The 15,547-nt window shown below is 48.1% G+C and overlaps 2 protein-coding genes across 4 annotated transcripts; one reads left to right on the plus strand and one right to left on the minus strand.

The window, feature by feature from the left end:
* The first annotated feature begins 182 nt into the window (after positions 1-182).
* On the plus strand, positions 183-9,132 carry anxa2b (annexin A2b). Of its 3 annotated transcripts, none has more exons than XM_088295873.1 (13): positions 183-1,139; positions 3,029-3,118; positions 3,215-3,308; positions 3,852-3,946; positions 4,023-4,136; positions 4,807-4,897; positions 5,868-5,947; positions 6,021-6,080; positions 6,160-6,253; positions 6,323-6,418; positions 6,509-6,567; positions 6,641-6,763; positions 8,950-9,132. In XM_088295873.1, exons 2-13 carry the CDS (start codon positions 3,068-3,070, stop codon positions 9,007-9,009), a joined length of 1,017 nt encoding a protein of 338 aa, XP_088151999.1. In that variant the 5' UTR covers positions 183-1,139; positions 3,029-3,067; the 3' UTR covers positions 9,010-9,132. The 3 variants fall into 3 exon arrangements, with proteins under 3 accessions (XP_088151999.1, XP_088151998.1, XP_088151997.1); XM_088295872.1 differs by having other exon boundaries at positions 3,046-3,118; XM_088295871.1 differs by lacking the exon at positions 183-1,139 and having other exon boundaries at positions 2,885-3,118.
* Positions 9,133-12,958: 3,826 nt separating this feature from the next.
* Positions 12,959-13,956, minus strand: LOC148337713 (forkhead box protein B1-like). The gene has a single exon (XM_088297123.1). The coding sequence runs from the start codon at positions 13,664-13,666 to the stop codon at positions 12,959-12,961; it is 708 nt and encodes a 235-aa protein (XP_088153249.1). The 5' UTR covers positions 13,667-13,956.
* Positions 13,957-15,547: the final 1,591 nt, after the last annotated feature.

The following is a 15,547-nucleotide window of genomic DNA, read 5'->3' on the forward strand; positions in this document are numbered from 1 at the left end:
AATATATTTACATAAAAAGATTTTTTGAGAGGTACCCTTTTTCTCCTGTTCTTTGTGACATTGTTCAAGTCATGCAAAGCAAGCTATTTTGAATGTTTATTCAAATGATTTTTGTACTTTTATTTTTCATTGAAACTAATGTGTACCAGTTGGTCAATAAAAAAAGCAGTTAATATGCATTTCCTGCATTTATTTTGATTTTGGTCCTCAGGGGGAATTTATGGTGCATTTATCGTTATTGAGGTAAAATTGCCCAATTTATCGCGATATTGATTTTAGGTCATATCGCCCAGCCCTAATCTCTTCTTTTTTTTCCTTTATTTTCATGTGGCCATCAGCCGTAAGGACGCAATTCATCCGCTGCTCTCTTCACGTAAATTGTTTTGTTTTGGTCTTTTGGACTTTCCCAGGCCCAAGGTGGCACCCGGGCTGGGTACGGCAAATGCCAGCTGGCCCGGACTTTGGCACAACTCGGGTGGGCCCTGCTCAACTTTCCGCTTCGGGACGTCTTTGCGGTTCCTCGGGCTCAGCTATCGGACGCTTCTTCCCACTCGGTTCCTCGTCTTGATCAGCATTCCCGCTGCGTGCACTGAGGCTTACGTTTCTGCCGCAGTGAATGGCATCCCATCTCTGCGGTTGACCGACCGCCGCATGGTCTGTGAGCCAATTTGTGGAAAAAAATGTCAAATTGACAACAACAACAAGAGCAATTGTTGCTCTCATGTGATGAATTGAAAAGAAGCGGAAACCAGCTGCTGCTGTTGACAATGACGATGATGATAAAGAACAGAACCGGATACATTGTGGTGGTGCAGGCGAGATAATAATTAGCCACTCTTGGCATTAACGCCTCAACGTCATCGACGTAAAGGAATGCAAGGAAAGGCTTGGCATGAGCTTCTCGTTGACGCCAGCTCGTGTTTGTTGTCATGGTAACATCGAGCAGGAGACGGGCTCGGCGGCCACCTGGGACGGCCTGAAGTGACACGAAGGGGCCAGTGGGGGTGCTGCCGTGCCACACCAGCACTGGGCGCCCATGTGGGTGTGTGACTGGGTTGCTATTTAAAGCGCACACACACACACACACACACACTTCAGTTCTCCTGCGAGCGTTCGTGTGCGTGGGTGCGTAAGCGAAGGTAAGAAGACACTTTTGATATCAACTTTTTGAACAAGCATAGACAGGAAATCAAACTGATTTGACCTTCTCAAGCCGCAAGGCACAGGAAGAGGACCCATCTTCTTAATGTGTGAAGTCCACCTTCTTCATCCTTTATTAACACATTCCTAAAGTGTTCCTGCCATGTTTTCAACAAGTTGTGTTCCATTCCAAGGCATTTACTGCTTGACAAGCTTGAACTATGCTCCACACGTGTTCTTCAAGGGACACTTGGCCAAGCTTAACATCAATTATCGCTTTGCATGTCAAAATGACATCAGTACTAAAATGCCCCCCCCTAAATAAAGACTGTCATTAAAAGAAGTTTTTTTTTTTTTTCTTGTGACGAGATTGACAACAAATTGGCACGCCCCCTTTTGGAGCTCGGCTAGTTCTTGTTTTCCGGTCTCAACTGTCGACGTCAAAGCAGGGAGGCAAGTGAGGTCATATTGCGATCGCCACCAAAATGTAAATCTGGTCCACTTGAACCTGTCAAAGTCGAAATAGTTTGGACGGATTGACATCAAACGTGAGCTCATGTGATTGCCGCCACAAAATCAAAACTCGCTTCTCCACTTGCACTGGCTGAAGCGCACGAGATCAAGAATGCACACACGAACCCGACACACGACTGGTGAGATTTCGGACATTTAGCGACTTTTGCTTTCTCTCGGAATTCAGTTCGTCTCTGCATGTGGTCAACTTTGTACCCGCGCACGATTCAAGACAGGAAATGGCGCTCAAAGGTCAATGTGTGTCCATTCTCAGCAGTAACTTTTATTGTGTCTTATCAGCTTTTGCGCCATAAAGCAAACACGCCCAAGTGCAGAGTGCAACATGCTTCATCCAACATGATTTTTAGGGCGATGGGTGCGTGCACAATGGTCACAATGTTGCATCAGCTCCAGATAGCAAAAGACGTTCAATTAATTTTGAATTAGGGTTAAAAAGGTAGCTTTTTTTTTTTTTGGTTTTAGTTGGAGACTTTTGGTCAATCAACAACATTTTTTCAACCAGCATTGACGTTTGCGATTCCAAATCGACATATTTTGGTTGAATGAAGAAATTTGAAAGCTCGACGTTTATCCTCAACGCTTAAGCCGAACTATATTGCAACGTTGATTTTATGCACGCGTATTTTGCTATCAGGGGACAATTGGTGGGAGCCCCATCATGTCGGGCCGCGCACTTCCTACTGAGCCAAAAGCCATTTTCGAGCAAAATATGCTAAATATGGCCGTACGTCAAAAGAGCTACTCGTCAGGATTTGAAGACGGCACAAAACTGCAACTTGAAGGCCACAACTCATTTTTTGTCGACTGTACTGCAGCCATCTTTTTGGGAGGACGCACATTTTCAAACTAACATTTCAAACAACATGAACGATTGTTGCCAAGCAAAAGAGAAATCAGCCTAAATCACCGTTGTCTACTTTTGACAAGTGACGACTTGTCTTTCATGGTCGCTCGCAAACTCGGCCCATTAATTTGCGTTTGGTTTTCAATTTGCTTCCTATGAGAGCTGAAGGAGAACCTTTTCTTGTGCGCGGCCTTCCGCTCTCTCTTCTTCTCTGATGCACATGTGCAGTCTTGGTGTTGGTGGCGCTTGCAAGCCATGTCTGCCATCTAGTGGTGAGCGTGTGCTCAGCAACAGCGGACCTGTTTCTTTTTCAAATGAATGGCGGGCCCCTGCGCGTGTGGCTGCGAGCCGTGCGAGCCGTGCCGGGCCGCAGCCAGGCTCGCAGCGGCCCATCCCTGACTAAGATGGTTGCACCAAATTCCCGCAAACGTTTCAGAACTCGGCAGCCGCATTCATTATCTTTCACTCATTGCCGACTCCCTCGTCATGGTGGTCTCACTGGTGCGTAAGTCCGTTTCCCCGCACAGGTCAGAGGTCAGAGAAATCGAAATGGCGCTGGTGTCCGAGTTCCTGGGTCAGCTGACGTTATCGTACGGCACGGTGAGTCGGACAATGAAGGAAGCGCGATGTCCTGGCTTGTTGAAGTTGGCTTCTTCGGCCCAATCAGATCAAGGATGTGTGGTGTGTCCTCTGTAGGAGGCGGAGCCTATCTATCCCACCGTGGTCGCCTTCCGAGACTTTGACCCAATCAGTGATGCTGCACGACTGGAGGCCGCCCTCAGGACCAAAGGTTATTATTGGCATCATTAACCGCAAGCTGTTGTCACGTATCAGGACAAAGACTCGGCTCATATTCGAATAATGAAAGTGGTTGCTTGAGCCCAAAACGCCCGTGAAAATGAAAAAAGTGGAGCAAGCAAGGTCGTGTGATGCTCCCGGCATGTGGGCAAGGAGAGCCACAGTCGGCGTTTACTGTTGTACCCGCAAGCACAAATGAGAACATTCGCAGTTGCCACAGCCCGTACCCCTGACATGGCGGATAGGCCACGCCCCTTCCAGGCACATATCCAATACACAGATGCTACAGTAAGTATAGTAACGAAGGCAGTTGTGCCTTCATATTCTTGACTTGTTTTTGAAGACAATGCAAGGTGGTTTTTCTTGTTTTTGGGGAGTGGGAGCGTGTGAAAGCCACTTTGGTTCATCACAAAGGAGAAAAGAGCGTTGATTCATGAGCTTTGGTGCAGAAAAAAAAGAAGATGAACTGGTGCAACATGGCAGCCAGAGCTGTACTCAGATAATGTTTTGAAAATTCTCGTGTCTGCCCATTCAGGAGTCGACGAGCAAATCGTCATCGACGTTCTGACGAGAAGGTCGTATGAGCAGCGCCGAGAAATCGCTTTTGAGTACGAGCGCCTTGCCAAGAAGGTGAGCTGCCGCCGCCACCGCTGACATCATCAAACGATGACGGCGTCCAGTCACATGGCCACATGACATGTTTCAGGACCTGCAGACAGCCCTGAAGGGGGCGCTGTCAGGATCCTTGGAGGCGCTGATGCTGGGCCTGATGAAGAGCCCCGCCCACTACGATGCCCTGGAGCTAAGAGCTGCCATGAAGGCGCGTCCCCACTAAGACCACAACCGAATCAAGAATGACCACAACTGTGACGATGGCGCCGATGATGACAATCGGTTACCATTCGGCCATGACGACATGACAACGACAACAACCGGAAGAGCGAAGACGACAATGACCGACCACCGCAACAATTAGCGTGACAAAAACGATCGTGAAGACACGAACAATGATGACAACAACAACAACGATGATGAGAATGACATCGACGCCAACAACGAAAACAACCGTGGCAACCATTCGGATTCAGTCCACAACCGTGACAATACCGATGACGAGAATGACGATTATGACTCCAACGGTCATGTTGAAGACAACAACTACAAAAACAATGACGACGACGACGGGGACAACAATGAGCGTAAAGACTAGAGCAAAGTCAATGATGACGATGATTAGAATTAGAATTAGAAATCCCTTTATTGTCATTGTACACAAGTGTGCAACGAGATTAGAGGGCTCCCCTCTCCAGTGCAATACAACAATAATACAGACAATCATGACGTTAGTGATGATGACGACAATAGGACAAAGACAAGAACAATAGTAATCATAAGAGGACGGCGAAGATGATCTGGTGTCGCCGCCGCCGCCGCTAAAGAGTGCATGTGTGAAAAGTAAAGGCGGGCTGTGGATGTTTTTTCTCACACAGGGTCTGGGAACGGACGAGGAGACACTCACTGAGATAATCTGCTCCCGAAACGACCGAGAACTGGTCGACATCCAAAAGGTTTACAGAGAAGGTGAGTGTCTCAGTCCAGGCGCTTCCCGCTTAGGCCTTCAACCTTGAACGGCGTCGAAAGGCGAACTGGCGCTCCGTTCCTCTGTTACGCTCATGTTTCCAAAAGCTCCACAAATGGTTCATCGGTGGCAATCTTTGGCTGTCTGTCTGTGTACAAGCGCTGACAGGGGACCAGTCGTGACCGGTGCGTTGCTTGTCTCGATGAGAGGTGGCACAAGGACACAGATGGATATTTGTCCAAAAACGTACACATTCAACAACTCCGCTACTTTGGAAAAAGGCAAAACTCGGAAATGGACTTCCCAATCCGAACAACACTAAGGCAGCCCAAAGAACTTTTTCCTGTCCCCCATTTGGGCAACACAAAGTACTCTCAAGACTTGAATGTAATCCCGCTTGAATCATCCGGCCACTAAAACGCGTCAACAGCGACTGACTTTTTTTTCCTCAGCCGGGATTAATTATTGTGTGGCGTCATCCCTTTGTGCCGACAACGCCTCGTCGTCTTAAATTACGAACCTCCTCCTGCCTCGCTCTTCTGTCAGTGTCCTCGACCCTCAGAGAAAAAGCATTTAGGAAGTTCCCTAATGCTCCAGAATGATCCGGGTCTCCGGAGCACATTTGAAGCTCTCTGCCTCGACTCCCTAAAGCAGGAGTCCTCGATCCTGTTTCTCGAGGGCTGCTGTCCTGTTGTCCTGGATCGCTCCATGCTGCAACACACCTGATTCAAATGATCGGCAAAGTCAGCAAGGTCTGCAGAAGCTGGATAACGATCCAGATCATTCGAATCAGGTGTGTTGCAGCAGGAAGAATGAGGAACATAATTAAGGACGCCTGCTCTAAAGTCTCGTTCTTCTCTGGGTGAGTTCTGGTCTCGGCCAAGTCTTGGTCTCGGGTAGCGCGCTCTTGAGCACAACGCAAGCGGTTGGCTCCAAAAACAGTCACTAACCCGTTTGTCTGTTTGTCCTCAGTGTTCAAGAAAGATCTGGAGAAAGACGTTGCCGGAGACACGTCTGGAGATTTTGCAAAGCTCCTGCTCGCTCTCATTCAGGTTGCTCACGAATTCGTGCGGACAATGTCGGTTCAAGCCAACGAATGCCAATGAACAACTCTTTTGTCTTCAGACCAAACGACTCGAACCTTCCAACGTAATCGACTACGAGAAGATTGACGACGATGCCAAGGTTCAATCAATCAATCAATCAATCAATCAATCCACCCATGAGTCATTGAGCTGTGGCCACGCCCCCTTTGTAACATCAGAGCCTCTATGAAGCTGGCGTGAAGCGCAAAGGAACCGACGTGGCCGTGTGGATTTCCATTCTGACGCAGAGGAGCGCCTCACACCTGCAGAGAGGTGAACTGCACTCAGTTAGATATGTGATATCATCACAACACATCACTTCACGCTGTGTGCGTGTTCTAGTGTTTGAGCGCTACAAGAGCTACAGTCCGTACGACATGAAGGAAAGCATCTGCAAGGAAGTCAAAGGAGACCTGGAAAAGTCTTTCCTGACTCTCGGTACGTCATCGCATATTAGCACGGCTGTTTACATTTCGGAGTAAGTCGGGGTGCATGCGTGTGTGTGTGTGTGTATGGGTGTGCGCGCAGTGGAGTGTTTGGAGAACAAGCAGACGTACTTCGCAGACAAACTCAATGAGGCTATGAAGGTAACGTCAAGCCGGCATGTGACTTCCATCTGACCTCTGCGTGACCTCCGTGTGACCTGTTTGCGACTTTCAGGGCAAAGGCGCCAAGGACAAAGTTGTGACTCGCATCCTGGTGTCTCGATGCCAAGTGGACTTGATGAAGATCAGAAGCCAGTTCAAGAAGCGACACGGACGCTCGCTCTACCGCGCCATTAGCGTGAGCACCATGAATAAGAATAACGATGGCGATACTTTGATTTGGAAAATCGATCCCCGTTTATTGCGGGATACGTTCCATATCCACGGAATCGAATCAAAGCTGATTTGGGGGAATTTGATGGAACTTCAAGCACACACATGTGAGCTCCGCAGACGCGTGTGCCGTATTTCATTCTTAAATATGGAAGTCACCACAGCAAAATCTTTTTGGCAACATCAAAATGCAAAAAGACAACCATGCCCGCTTTTTAAAGGCATGACATCATGAGCACCAAAAGGAATGGGTAGACTTGACCCTCCCCCCCTCTTCCTTTAGCCACGCTAAGCTAGGTGGGTCAACGTCACCAGCGAATGTGTGCGGACGGCAAGAAAAGCAAAAAAAGAACACAGAAGGCGCTCAGTTATTTATTTGATTTTAGTACAATATTTTGATTGCGATTTTAGACTTCAAATCATATCAGCCCTGGTCTTCTGGGGGCCCGAAGTAAAGTTACCTTTGTGGGCCCTCTAACTGATCAGCAGCTCCAACTCTACTGCGAATGGTGACTCGAAGGCCCATCATGTCAGTACGCCTGCAGCAATCTCTTCATTTCTACTTTTTGTCATAGCCAAAACAGCACCACTAAAGCATTGGATCCTTTCTAAGCAGCGACCGGCGTACAAGTCAAGTCAGGCCTACACCCCAGAAAAATGGACATTTTCCTGCCTCCTAATGCATTGCAATTTGGTCCAGTTGAGTTAAGTCATTGAATTTGCACTTCAATGCAATAGACTGATGATTAATAATTATTCCCCAAAAAATAGTTTTAACCTAATATCAGATAAGAAGAGTGAGAATTAATGCATTTATTAATTACATCATAAATGAGCCCAAGGAAAGTATCTGCGGTCAATTCGTATTAAAGTACCATAATGAGTACCTATTTTTTTTTCTCGCTTTCTTCATGGTATAAGATCAAATGTACCATGCATCATTCGGGTATTATTATTATTGTAGTTGCTGCCAGATTATTAAATACATAATATTGTAAGCAACTGACTGCCAACTGACTTTTAAATAAAACAATAAATACAAAAGTAAATAACCCCAAAAAGCCTAATGCAAGCTCTAACATTAATGGGGTCATTCGCGGTCTGATCAAACGCCCCGACGACCGCTTCGTCGTCACGCGACGAGGTAGACATCGTAAATTGCTATTCTCAATTTAAACACGAGGCCCTAACATCCTCCGCACTTACCTCAAGATTATTTCTGTTCGCCACCTTTTCTTTTTTCTTTCGTTTTTCCGCACCCGATGGGTAGTCTTTTTGACATTTTGCTTGGTGCCCTCGTTTACACACAACTGCACGTTGCCTCTGAGCACACGTTGCGCGTGCGCATCAGGGATATGACGTGTCGGCAATGAGATGCCAGATTGGGGCCCTTTGGTGAAGTCGGGGCCCGACGCGGCTGCGTAATTGGCATGTTGCCCGTAACAATACAATCTTTGCCTGTTTATGACTTGCTTCAGTTTGATCCGTTTTCAAAGCCATTCCAAGAACTCATTTTAATATTGACTGGCTGTGGTGGTCCCAGAAGAAAGTAAATTCCGTAAAATATGCTGAAAATGATTGAATGATACGGAGTAAAGGTCAACCTGCCAAAATCAAACACAAACAAAATGGAATGAGTACATTCCAATCCAACTTTATTTCTAGAGCGCATTTGACAACAGCTGGAGCTGTCCAAAGCGCTTTCCAGAAGCTCTCATAGAAATTAGAACACAAATTAAAAGACAGAACAGCAACAGCCTCGAGTTGAGTCGAAAGCTAAAGAAAAATGCGTCTTCAAACAAGTTTTAAACATGGACAGGGAGGGGGCGGGGCTTGCCTCACATTTAATGGGTCAAAGGTCATTCCATAGAGAAGGACCGGCAACAAAACAGGCTGCGCTTCGTCCCCAGCACTTCCGCAGACCTGATGCAGCCGGCGGCTGCGTAGGTAAGGGTGGAGAAGCATTCCGTCTACCACTGCCGCCATGTCTGGTCGCGGTCCAAAGTGGCACCAAGGTCGCAAAGGTGTCGGGAAGGGAAGAGTGTCAAGCTAGAAACAATTGGGGGAGGGGTTCCATGTGGCTTTTGTCGCCGTCGAAATATTCATCTTCATCCTCCTCCTCATCACAGTGCTGTTGTTGTTTCGTTTCAGGAGCACACCAAAGGCGACTACCAGAAGGCTTTGCTCAGCTTGTGCGGAGGAGATGACTGAAGTCGCTCAAGGTGTGTGCGTGCGTGACATTAGGTCTCACGCACATTCACACTCGCATGCCCACACACGAGCTTTAAATGCTTCCTCGGCTGCATGTGGCAATCAGACAATTAAAGGAAAGAAGTCAAAGCGTCTCCTGCCTGTTTGTCACTTACTCAGCGCGAGCACCAGAGGGCAGCAGAGTCGTGTCCACAATCATGAGATGTGGACACACCTGGCCTCTTTTGTGATGGAAATGCCATTACAAAGGATTGGAAATGAACACGGCAAAATGTGCTTCATGTGTACACTTTCAGCTTTCATGTTTTTTTTTTGGGGGGGGGGGGGTTTCTCTGTGTGGGTGTATCCTACTTCCAAAGGGAAGATAATTCTTGTTTGTACGAGCATGCACACCATCAACAACTATCAGTGAAAAGTTGTTTTTTTGGGTGTGGGGGCCGTGGGGGGTTGGGGTATTTTTTGATGACTATTGTCATCTCTCAAACAGCCTAGGTGAGCCAAAACTGATATGGAAGCACAAAAAAAATGCCCAACGGTAGCAAATAATGTGCTGAAAACCACACTGATGAATACGAGCACTCTTCTGCAAAAACTTTGTCGAAATGAATCCAAACCACAGAAGTGGCAATTGTTCATGTCGCCGAAACAAAGGAAGTAACATTGCGCCGCTGCCTTCCCACGCGCGCTCTCACAGCCAGGGGATACAGTTTTTGTTTTTGGGGATTTTTCTTTTTTTTTTGCATAGTTGTTCGGCACAACAACGAGACGCTATCGCCCGTTTCTGCCATGATACTCATCGAAACAAGCCAGTATTGCCTGCTTGATTGCAAGCGCCATTAGGAACATGTAAATGAGGCCTGCCGTTAATGGCCGCCGCCGCCACCGCTAACTTTCATGTCGTGACTCGCTTGCCGATGCAAACCGCAGCCCCGACGGCGCCCTGCCGCTCGCTTGTGCTACATTAGCATAAACGTTTGTTCTGCATTCTAAACGGAAGCGATGCCACAGAGACACGAACGTGTTTGTCATGTTTGTCTTTTCATGGCGGCAGCACGCCGCCGGCAGCCACGGGGCTGCGTTAGTTCCTCAACGACGCGTTTTCAAGTTTGCCTTCCAAAATCAACTCCAAAGAAAACTTTTTGCAGCATTGACATTTACTTGATTTGCTACACCCAAATGGACCACAGCAGTTTAGTCACTCACAAGCACGTGCACGCACGCACACACACATCCTTAACAAGAGACTTGGAGTTGTGGACTCAAAACGCAACCCACATCACATGGAGCTGGTTGGCAAGAGTTTGTGATTTTCGGTCAGGGTTCCTTAAAGCTCGCTAAGAGTGTATTCATTTTAATTAGTGGATAATTATTCGGGATGTAAGGATTCATCGAAAATCGATTTGATATTGACATAAACTGCTCAAAATATGCATGGATAAAAAAATAAAAGAATCGAATGGCACCGCCAAGTTAACCAAAGCCGTTCAGTTTCATGATAATAGTGCAACACGGCGTAGTGTATAATTTTTGGTTCCATTCAAAATGCACTAAACATTTACACGCTTGCGCAAAACATCAATGCATATTTCGTTTGTGGATCTTTGCTGCATCACACGAGTGCACAGAGACGAGCACGGCAGCAATTCAAAAAATAAATAAATAAAATATCAAATTGAAATCTGGAACTGCAAATCGAATCGAATCAGGGCTTGCGTGAATCGTTACATCCCAAATAATTATTAATTATTGTACATGTCCTGCATATCGTGTGGTTTGAACACTGCGGCTCACTTGGAATCACGAAATGGGACCGTGCAGTGGACTTGGTTGCCACATTGCTCAGAGAAATCGACTCGGGTTGGCCAATGTTGATGACGAGGACGTCACAGCCCTGCTCGGAGTCAGTCAGTATTCTAGAAGCGGCTTGGAAGAACGCAGCCACCGTTGGCGCGTGGCCTCGAAAAACTGTCACAAGAAAACGACTTCACAGATTGGGACCAGACTGCTTCCAATGGAAAAGAGCCAAAGACAAAGTGGCGACTTGAGGAGAGATGCGTACGTCATCTCAAGCTAAGCACATCTTTGCTCTTCATCACGTCTTTGGTCTTGATGGCCAATGACTGCCTCCGTCACGCCCACTTGACTTTTAGGACGGACGCCGCTGCTAATGTTCACACGCACACACACACACACACATAGCATTAGTACAAGTACACAGTCTCTGAGACACACACGCATTGGCCGGTGCTTTTCTCAAGCCAAAGTGCTGACGGGCGGACGAGCGGCTTAACGAAGCTGATGACAGCCAATTGCCTTTGTGGACTGATGAACGGCCGGCTCGCTCGCTCGCTCGCCCTTTCTCAGCACAACAAACACAAACAGGAAGTCTTGCTATTCTGGCGCCACAAGGTCACATGCAGGGACGTGCAAAGACCTTGGAAAACTTTGCCTCCAAATTATTGAAATAGAACGTGGGCGTAAAATGCTCATTTGCTGCCATTCCATCCCAATTTGCAGCCGCCAAGCAAATGGATAGAAATGGTCAGGTCGAGTTTGAGGTTGGGGACGTCGTCGTCGGATTGAATAGACCTTAAGGTCGTATAGACGACAAAGGACTTGTCAAAAAGCAGCCCGCGCAGATTGGTGACCACAACTGACAATTTTCAAAACACGAGTTGGTGCTGCTTCTCGCAAAGCTGAAGCCACAAATGAGCAGTTTGTTCATTTTGCACAAAAAAGAGGTGAAAACAAGTCAAAAAAATTGCGGGGGGAAAAACTTGTGATGATGCGGGTTCTGACTGGACTGTTACACAGGCCACGCTTGAGATTGTTTTTTTCCTTTTTTTACAAACAAGCTCATGCTCCCCAAAAAAGACGTCAAACTGTCCTCGCCTCTTGAGCAGGGCAAATGTAGAAATAATGCCATGACACATTCAAATGAACATTTTCTCTTTTTGCCATCAGAAAAATTTGTCCATTCGATTGTTTGGATGCACCTTGCAAAGTCCAAGTCAGCTTCAAGCAATCGCTTGCTCCTCCCTTCCTGTTTTGCTGCAACAGCTCACTGATGCTGACTTCGAGGTCACAGGTGTCAAACAAGCAGGATACCGGGCGGCCATTGAGGACCACACTTTATCACCTGTGATGAAGGTCCGCCCCCGTGGAGATTTGGGAGCAGTGGAGGATTCCGAGCGCAGCGACTGTGTATTGGAGTCACTCATTATTCCGGACTCTCGAATCGCAACTGAGGAATTTTCGTGTGTGTTTTCAATTAAATTTTTTTTAAAAAATCAACCCTTCCATTGATAGATGATTTATTTTACGTTTGCGCACGACGTGATCAATGCTAGCTAATGACTCGTTTGGCTATGAACAACAAATATGCTTTTCGCATGAAACTCATTTGAACCAAACAAGATGATGACGACGACGACGATGATGATGATGACCATCGAGGGCAAGTGCGTGTGTCATGTTGTTTGGTCGCCATGTCCTTTTCATTGACATTTGCATTAAAAAAGGGAGAAAGAAATTACATTTGATGTCTTTCCATTGTTTTATTTTTAAAAGATGAGATTGAAATGGATCCACTTCACATATTGTCAAGATGAATATTGTCAAACAGCTGCATAACATTTATGATTGCATGCATTTTCTTTAACAATGGGTCATTGACAAACATTTGTTTTTCACAATTGATGATAAAACATTTCTATTAACATTCAAGTGAAAAGCAGAACATTTGACTCCTGTCAAAGTTATTTCACGTTAGCGAGGTAAGAGCACGAAATTACACCCATATGTGCTTCCCCCCCACCCCCCTAAAAAAAAAAAAAAAAGGAGTTGGAGAAAAAAGACATTTGTGGACACTCGTCAGTCAAATGACGTACAAGCACGACAAATTGTTGTGAAAGAGTACAAAACGTCACCTGCAAAATGGGCCACTCATTTAGCGGGCGTCCTCAGGGTAGGGCACCGCGCTCCTGACAAAAGGCTCGGGGGGTGGGGGGCGCAGACCCGTGTGGAGCAGAGCAGGCGTGGCTTTGACGGGCACCGGGACGGCGGGAAGCGGGTGGCTGCCGAAGCTGCCGTGGGCACGCGCCATCAAGGGCGGAAGGAGAAAGTCTCGGGCCAACCTGTCGGAGGGCCGCACTTGCAGCCAGTCCTGCGGCTGCTGCAGCCGCTGTTGCGGCCACTGCGGGACTGGCATGTCGCTCACGGCGGCCATGAGGCTCTCGATGGCAAAGGGATGCTTAAAGGACGGGTGCGGCACGTGGGTGCGGGGATGCAGGTGTGGCGGGCGCCCCCGCGCCGGGGGCTGTGCGGCCTTGAACCTCTTGCGCCGTCTGAGGAAGCTCCCATTGCGGAACATGTCCCCGCAGAGGGGGTGCAGGGCCCACATGCCGCCCTTGCCCGGCCGCTCGGGCGCACGCGGGATCTTGACGAAGCAGTCGTTGAAGGACAAGTTGTGGCGCAGGGAGTTCTGCCAGCGCCTTGTGTTGTGGCGGTAGAAGGGGAAGTTGTCGGAGATGAAGCGGTAGATGGCGCTCAGAGGGAGCATCTTGTCCGGGCTGCTTTGGATGGCCATGGCCGTCAGGCTGATGTACGAGTACGGCGGCTTGTGTGAGCCGTACGCACAGCGTGACGGACGTGGCATGACGGACCCGAGGGAGCCGGGTTGCCACCCGGCGGGTCTCACTGGCTCGGGAATCTGCTCGGCGGACGGGTGTAAAGAGTATGGGAAGGTTGGCGCGCATGCGGGCTGTAAAGTTGAGGAGGCGGGACGATGGTGAGAGGGAGGGAGGGCAGCAGTCCGGGGATGCAGCGGATTGGATGCTTTTTCTTTGTCACCATCTGGGAGGGAGGTTCACAGTTGGGCGTGGGGGTGTCCACGCCGTCGTACCAAAGAAGAGAATGGAGAAGTGTCGTTCGTCACACTTGGCTCCCTCTGACATGATGTAGTCTCACTCACACGCATACACACACACACACACACCCCCCACACACACACGCACGCACACGCCCAAGTACACCCCCACACACAAACACACATTCAAATGTGCTTGTTTAGTAACGGCACTTTCTCACCCGCTCCTGCTAGTTAATTACTCAAAGGTTGCCGTTGAAGAACTGGAACAAGCCTGGCTAATGGCTGTTTGGAGGCCAACTAAGTTGCGGCGGTCAAGTCCATTGGTGGAGCCCTTCTTCAGCGGTTAACAAAGTTTGGCGACTTTCCCCCATCCAAAGTCTGCAACCAGGCGGGCAGGCAACAGCTCAAAAGAAGAAACCTTGAGCAAGGAGAGACTAGCACGTACGGTGAAATCCCACATGCAGGAAGGCCAGCCTGACAAGAATGCCAAGCAAGCAACGTTTGTTACACGGAGACATGGCCACTTTTGCCCATACGTCCTCAGTCCCCTGTGCGGGACCTGGACCCTCGACCTTCATCAAATCATCGTCCCTTCGTCCTGATTCATACTTTCTTCCTCAGGAAGTGAACCGGTAGGTGGATGCGGAATCCTCCGTCGTCATGCCTCCGGAGAGGGTTCGCCTCGCCCGAGTCCACCGGAAATCTTGCGGGTGCAGAATCTAGAAAGCGACGGCCTCAGGTTGGGTCATGGTCATCTCCAAGCACGAGAGAGAAGTGGCAGCAAAACTAGCCAGAGTGAACTTGAACACATTGCCAGAGTGAAAAAACGAATTACTCCAAATTTCTACAGAGGTGGCGGACTCTGCTTTCCACAGGAAGGACATTTAGAGTGCTCGAGCCCAAACAGCAAATGCTGTTGGGTCCTCAAAGTGCATTTGACATCATCCGTCCTATTAATTTTAGATTTTCTAACCGTGAGCCAGAGTAATGTAGTATGAAATATTGGCCCAAATAAAACAGACACCCAGCCGGTTGCATGTCAACGAAAATAATCAGGGAATGGCAAAAAGTCAAGATCGACAGTTTCATTGGACGTCCTGCTCTGTTTCACATCCGCACGCCTGACGCCTGTTTACGGACGTCACTGTGCAGCAGCTGAAAGACTTGGGCAGAGAAAACGTCACTGATTCTTTGATGATAGCGAATCGGTGGAAGCCTACACGGACATTTCAGGTGAGCAAGGTGCTCACCCTTACGGCGTGTGAGCACGTTCTTGGTCGTCGTGGAAATGGAGCAGAGCCGAGAGCCACAAACATTTTTGCGTTAAGAGAAACCAGATCCAGCCAAGACGTGTCTCCAACAAGTACAACAATCTTCTTGGATCAACTACCTGAATGGCTATCGTTGCGTTTGGTGTCACAATCGCTGTTAGGTGGGAATTGACATTGCAATCATCCAACAGGTTCAAGGTTGTTCGTGAACAGATGGGGAAGGACAAAGGACTCGGAACGCAACCCAGAGCGCAGGATTCGCACTTGGGATCGCCTTTACACACGAGCATCTGGGGAAAGGGAGACTCACAAGTCTCCCTTGTGGGGACTTTTCCCAACTCCGGTCAGGAAAAGTTTGTCCATTGATGAAAAAGTTTTCTCATTAACGATGAATACT

Source organism: Idiotropiscis lumnitzeri, chromosome 5 (genome assembly GCF_059441095.1).
Source record: "Idiotropiscis lumnitzeri isolate Australia: NSW breed Sydney's pygmy pipehorse chromosome 5, RoL_Ilum_1.0, whole genome shotgun sequence".
NCBI lineage: Eukaryota > Metazoa > Chordata > Actinopteri > Syngnathiformes > Syngnathidae > Idiotropiscis > Idiotropiscis lumnitzeri.

What these genes read in the sequence shown, in the direction of transcription:
- anxa2b (XM_088295871.1), top strand. Translation starts at nt 3,005, where the DNA reads ATGGTGGTCTCACTGGTGCGTAAGTCCGTTTCCCCGCACAGGTCAGAG. An exon ending in GGCCGCCCTCAGGACCAAAG is followed by an intron (nt 3,309 to 3,851) that starts GTTATTATTGGC and finishes CTGCCCATTCAG; the next exon opens with GAGTCGACGAGCAAATCGTC. An exon ending in AAAGTCTTTCCTGACTCTCG is followed by an intron (nt 6,419 to 6,508) that starts GTACGTCATCGC and finishes GTGTGCGCGCAG; the next exon opens with TGGAGTGTTTGGAGAACAAG.
- LOC148337713 (XM_088297123.1), bottom strand. Translation starts at nt 13,666, where the DNA reads ATGCCACGTCCGTCACGCTGTGCGTACGGCTCACACAAGCCGCCGTAC.